The following is a 6,118-nucleotide window of genomic DNA, read 5'->3' on the forward strand; positions in this document are numbered from 1 at the left end:
GACCATTTAATGATGATGTAATGTGCACATGCATGTTTTTGACCGGCCAGTGCAGTGCACTGTTGGTTGATGTTGCAAATCTTTTCCAGACGTCAGTGTTTGGGTCTCAATGAAGAGAATGAGGAGGCCTCAGACCCCACGACTGAAGAGCAAACATCACCTGGTGTCAAAGTTCACCTCCATCCATCCATCCACATTCTGCTGCTTATCTAGAGTTGGGTCATGGTGGCATCAGGTTAAGGTCGTCGAGATGTCCCTCACCCCACTGACATTCTCCAGCTCCTCCTGGAAGCCGAGTCATTTCCAGGCCACATGACATACAGTACAGTATATAGGGCTCTGTTTCAACTGTCTGAGAGACACGGTCTGAAGCCCACGGTACAAGTGCATGTAGGACGTGTCCAGATCCACCTTTTCTAGTTTCACAGGGGAAAAAAAATCGGTGCTGCACCAGGCGCATGATTCTAGTCTTGTATGTAATCTCACAATGTATGAATCTTTTTACCCCTGCCCCGCACCTCATACCAGGGGCAAATCCAGAAATGGACAGACTCCAGCCTCTCCAGGAGTTTGGTTCCAGAGCCAGAACTGTGCATGGAGTAGGTTGGTACACCCTGATTCCGATCTGTGCTGGTGGTGAGATTAGTGAACTATCAGGTACGGGATTCCCATCTTTTATTTTATTTTATTTATTTATTTATTTATTTTTAATCTAAACCAATTGTCAGAATTAAAAAATGAAAAGCAAGAATATCAAATTGAATGAAACACACATTTTTGAAGAATTAAGAATGGTAGTCAGGTGGCACAGTAAAGGTAAATATTTCAAAATAAAAGGCAAGAGGGTAGCCTGAAAGTACACGGACCTGCTGCACCCTCAGCACAAAATCACAAGTTTATTTTTGTGACCTTTAGACAGTTGAGAAACAGCTGTTGTGAATACACAGTGTCATGAACTAGCTCAAAATTCAAGACTAAAGAAGGTGACCACCTAGGGTTCTCCACAAACACAAACAAGTTACAATTTTAAATCTCACAATATTCAAAAATATTGGGTTATTTTATCACTCACAAACAGAACCATAACATGGGCAAGTATCACATTTTACTGTTCTGAACAGTAACAACCGTCTATTGTTTTTGGCCTATTACAGTAAAATCCAAATACCTGCTACCCATTGCTACATGTTCTCCCCCCTCCACCACTTTGGTGCCTACACGAGCATTTTAAAGAGAGAGCAGGACAGACGGACAGGAAGAAAGAGAGGAAGGCACAAATATGGGCAACAGTTAAACACATCTCAGTCAGCCGTTACATTTTCAGACCCTTTTATATGTTGAATATCCAAATGATAGGGCAAAACTAAAAAAAAAAAATGATAAGGATGTTGTAAGTGCAGACAGTTCACCATGAAGCAACTCATCATGTCCCTGTGATTAGTACCACACTTGTGGTAATTAAACTGTCAGAGGTCCGACCCACAGACAGAAGCTGCTGACACTTAATCTGTCAGGGTTTTGCGAGGTAAGTTGGACCCAAATGCAGTCAACTCTTGGGGAAAGGTGCAGGCAGGTTTATTTAATCAGAAATCAGACATGAACAGCCGTGAACAAACCCTGAACTAAAAAGGGACGAACCGACACAGACAAAGGGGAGAACAAAGACTATATAGACAAGGGAGGCAAGGATGATTGAACACAGGTGAAACACATTAGGGCGGGGCAGACAATCACTACACAGAAACAGGACCATGACAAGAAGCAACACACAGACACTCAAGGAAACCAATACAAAATAAAACAGGAAGTGCAAAAACTCCAAAACAAAACTAACAAAAAGTGTCTGCCATAGCAAACCATGACATAATCAGCCTGTGGATCTTTGGATCTTTGGCTGTTTTGGTTGTAGGACACAAACACCACAGAGACAAGAATGCTGCAGCGCTGGATTTATACAAAACCATGGTGTCAAATTTGTTTTTTGTGGTTCACCTGCAGTTTACTGTTACATCGTAACTAACCAGTTTGTGTTGGATTTAACTCTCTGTACACCTGACTTCATCCTTCATCATGCAGCGACTGCTGAGGTGAAACATATGCAGTTTTTTTTAATCATCTTGTTGGATTTGTGATGATTAAAGGCGTTAAAGGGGTGGGAGTGGAGTATTTTATAGTGATCTAATGAGATCCATTTGCTTTTGAAGTCTTCTGTCTGTCTGTGTTTAACTCAGGCCTCAGCTTGTTAAAACCACCAGCAACTTTAGATGATTGCTGTCAGATGGCAGAAGAGGAGTGTACCACAAATTGTCTGAGGCCTGTGACTCATCGACTCTGTTTTCGTGTTTTCTTTGCCAAAACGTACGTTAATCTCTTTATTAATCACTTGTAAGAGACACAAGTGACACTTCGCTGAATCCAGGGTGTTGACCCAACTGAGCAGTTATTATCTGAAACATAACCGTCATGTGACCAAACCCTGAAGGACAAAACAACAACAAGGAATCAGAAAAGAATTGATTCACTTCCAGTAAAGAAAAATATGTTTAATGTGACAGAAACTGAAAATGTGCATGTGCAGAATGTGGAACATCCTGTAAACAGCAGCACTGTGCACTGCCAGTCATAAAAAAGCAATACAGTGGAATAATTAGGAGCAGGCGCTGGTGTGAGGCTCCTCCCACATGTAGGGACGAGGGAGGAGAGGTGAGGCTCCTGTAAATAAATACCTGCTGCGAGACACCAGAAGGAAACTGTGTCTTTACTGGACATTCCTCCAGACCTTCAGAAAGTCAGGTGAGAGCCACAGATCTCTGCAGGTAGAGGAGGGTGAGAGTCTTTTCATCATCACCACACTGAGATTATTCAGTGAGAACTTTTTTTTCATGTTTAAGTTTGTTCTTTTTTCCTTTCAGCCTCCACAACGACAGACACCATGACAGGTCAGTGCACTGTTTGCTCAGGAGCTGTTAAAAGGCAGCATCACTGACGAGATCTGCAGGATTCATACTGACTGTGTTTGTGTGTCAGTGTAACTGCACAGGTCTGCTGTGTCTCAGCATCAGCTAATCATGTCTTTTCATGTCCAGATGCAAGTTTTCAGCAGGAGTTCCTGGAGACCCACAACACCTACAGGGCGAAGCACAGCACCCCTGCCCTGACCCTGAGCAGAGAGCTGACGGCTGCAGCTCAGAAATGGGCCAATCACCTGCTGGCAGCTGGAACCCTGCAGCACAGCAACACAAAGGATGGAGAGAACGTCTTCACCATGTCCAGCTCAGCTACCATCACACTGACAGGTGGAGTAAACACTCAGCCCACCTTCTCTTCTCTTTTATCAAGTCATTCTTCTTTAAAAATAAAACTGAGTCTTTAATTTCCCATTGATTAAGGTGAAACATTTGAAATAATATTACATTTAATATTATTTGATATCAATGAGCCATAAAACACACTCTTCGTTGATTCATCACAATCAGGGGTTTTTCTGCTGCAGCCTCGTTTGTAGCTAACATTCGAGAGTCACTACTGTAACTTTATGACTCTTCTCTACTTCAGGAGTCTTACACTATTTTTTAACATTTACAATTCCATTCATTTACCATTCATTTTCACTGACAGTTTCAGAGGCTTTAAAGTATGGAATGCCATCCAGATCAATATTATAAATACGAGTATGAAATAAATCCCAAATAAATTAGGTAATATATGTAGAAATATATAGATACATGTAAATGTAAATTTAAATATGTAAGTGAGTCAATAAATAAATAAATACATACCTATACAAATGAACAAATAAATGATTAGCCTTTTATTTAAAAAATGACCTTTTTACTTATTTCTGAGGACTTTTAGTTCACTGCTGTTTTGGTGCTGTTGCTTTGGTCTGAATCTGTGACATAACACTGGAAATAAAAGTGGAATTATAAAATAAAAGTGCCCTGAAATAAATAAAAATGTAATTTTAAAAAGAAATAGATACTTATTTATTTACTTACTCATTTATTTTTTCATGTATTTATTCATTTATATAGCTACTTGTTTATTATATTATTATTTTATTATTGTTATATATTTCTACATTTATTACATAATTTCATAGCTCTATTAATTTAATTATTTATTTGTGCTTTACATGGTATTCTATATTAAAGGAACCATTTTACACTTCAAATGATTTTTTATTTCTCTGTCATTGCAGTTTGATCTTCGTTGCATTCACTCACTGAGCCAAACAAGTTGCTCTGTTCAGGCTATAAAACAACTGCCAATGCAAATGTTCATACTGTGTTCACACTGTGTGTTTTCTTCTCTCAGGGAAAGAAGCTGTGGATTCATGGTACAGTGAGATCAAGGATTATAACTGGGACCAGCCTGGATTCACTGGCAACACTGGTAAAACACACCACACATGATCAGTACTGAAGTGTGATCCTAAAACATTCATCACTTCATGATAAAACCATGAGAAAAAATAAAGATTCTACTTTATGTTCAGTGGGAAAGTTAAAAACAGCTTCATTTCGACCTTATGGTCTGACAATTGGTTTAGTATGTAGTTTTGGATGTAGGTTCATAATGTGATGCATTTGCTGAAAGGTAGAAACGACTTTGACACTTCTGTGTTTCCTCCTGCAGGTCACTTCACTCAGGTGGTGTGGAAAGACAGCACTGAACTGGGCGTGGGCATGGCCACTGATGGCAAAAGGGCCTTTGTCGTCGGGCAGTATCGGCCTGCTGGCAACATGAACATGGCAGGATACTTTGAGAAAAACGTCCTCAAACTAGGTAACACCTTACCACAGCTTAGTATGTTCTATTGTCTAAACTGAAGATTACAGCTGCAGAACACAACTTTAACAACAAGACGTATAAGTTTAAATTCTGAGGACATCCTCGCTTATTAGTCGTGTAAAATGCAGCAAAACTGCACCATCAAGTCGTGTCAGGATTTGGTTTTGTCAGGTCTGTGTCAAACCCAGATCAGTGGTGCCCATACGCAAATGTAACATATGTACATCATATACATTTCCATACATAAAATATGTACATATAAAATAAAAACTTGTATATGAAACCTATTAGAAATTGGAACAATTTTATATATTGACATATATGTCTAACCCATACAAATATGTGGGCTATTTATGATTGTAGCCTTTCATTGTAGACATACAGTATGTTACATAGATATATATTCATCCCAAAGCCTATCAGTATATGTTGATATTATAAACAGTAGAGTCCAAAAGTCTGAGACACTTTCCCAGACTGGCAAGACAGACATGTTTAAAATGAATGAGAAATGAATAAGAAAAAATATATAAGCATAGAAAATGTTTTAATTAACTATTGATTAATTGTTATCATATATTTTTGCAGCAAGTTATACCAAAAAAAAGGAATTCATCATATAGATACTTTTAATATATGTGGTGTATACAATGTAAATCAAATGTAAATAAACTTATCTTCATATATCGAGAGGACATACATGGTAACATCACAGATGTAAGGACATATACATCATATATTACATTTCTGTGTAGATGGAGAGTAACTAACTACATTTACTCAAGTGCTTGAGCACAGGTTCAAGCTCCTTGTATTTTATTCAACTACACTTCATGGGTAAATATTGTATATTTTTCTTCCATCACATTTATCTTAAAGCTATTTAGTTAATTTATTAGTCAATTGCTTTGAAGATTCCAGTTTTACATAGAAAACATGTGATCCACTTCTATAAATAACACATATGTTTCCTAAAAATCCAAATAATATCTGAAATTAGTTCAAATAAGCTCCAAAAAATGAATACACAAAATACAATACATATTGTGTGTATGCAAAGGAGGCAGGATAAAGTACTTTCCCTGTTATAACTTTAAGTACATTTTACTGATAATAATATTTAATATTTATTTTATAGTTATTTGTTTTATATTTAATAATATTGTAGTAATATTTTAAATGCAGTAAGTGGTAAAGAGTCCAAAACTCTGAGACACTCTCCCAGAATACAAAGATAGACATGTTTAAAATTAATGAGAAATTAAGAAAAACTTATATAAACACATAGAATGTTTATCTGTTTGTAGTTTTAATCAACTTGCAC

At 37.5% G+C, this 6,118-nt stretch overlaps 1 protein-coding gene across 2 annotated transcripts in view; it reads left to right on the plus strand.

Annotated features, from left to right (window-relative positions):
- The first annotated feature begins 2,750 nt into the window (after positions 1–2,750).
- Positions 2,751–6,118, plus strand: part of LOC111648019 (Golgi-associated plant pathogenesis-related protein 1-like) — a 5,001-nt gene continuing 1,633 nt past the window's right edge. Inside the window, exons 1-5 of one of the 2 annotated variants that reach the window (XM_023397762.2) lie at positions 2,751–2,826; positions 2,913–2,939; positions 3,087–3,296; positions 4,318–4,395; positions 4,639–4,788. In XM_023397762.2, coding sequence (XP_023253530.1) covers positions 2,933–2,939; positions 3,087–3,296; positions 4,318–4,395; positions 4,639–4,788 — 445 coding nt within the window. In that variant the 5' untranslated portion in view covers positions 2,751–2,826; positions 2,913–2,932. The remainder of the gene's footprint in view (positions 2,827–2,912; positions 2,940–3,086; positions 3,297–4,317; positions 4,396–4,638; positions 4,789–6,118) is intronic. The other variant, XM_023397763.1, reaches the window with a different exon arrangement.

This window comes from Seriola lalandi, unplaced genomic scaffold (assembly GCF_002814215.2).
Source record: "Seriola lalandi dorsalis isolate HSWRI2012SDOR001 ecotype SW California unplaced genomic scaffold, Sedor1 jcf7180002054883, whole genome shotgun sequence".
NCBI lineage: Eukaryota > Metazoa > Chordata > Actinopteri > Carangiformes > Carangidae > Seriola > Seriola lalandi.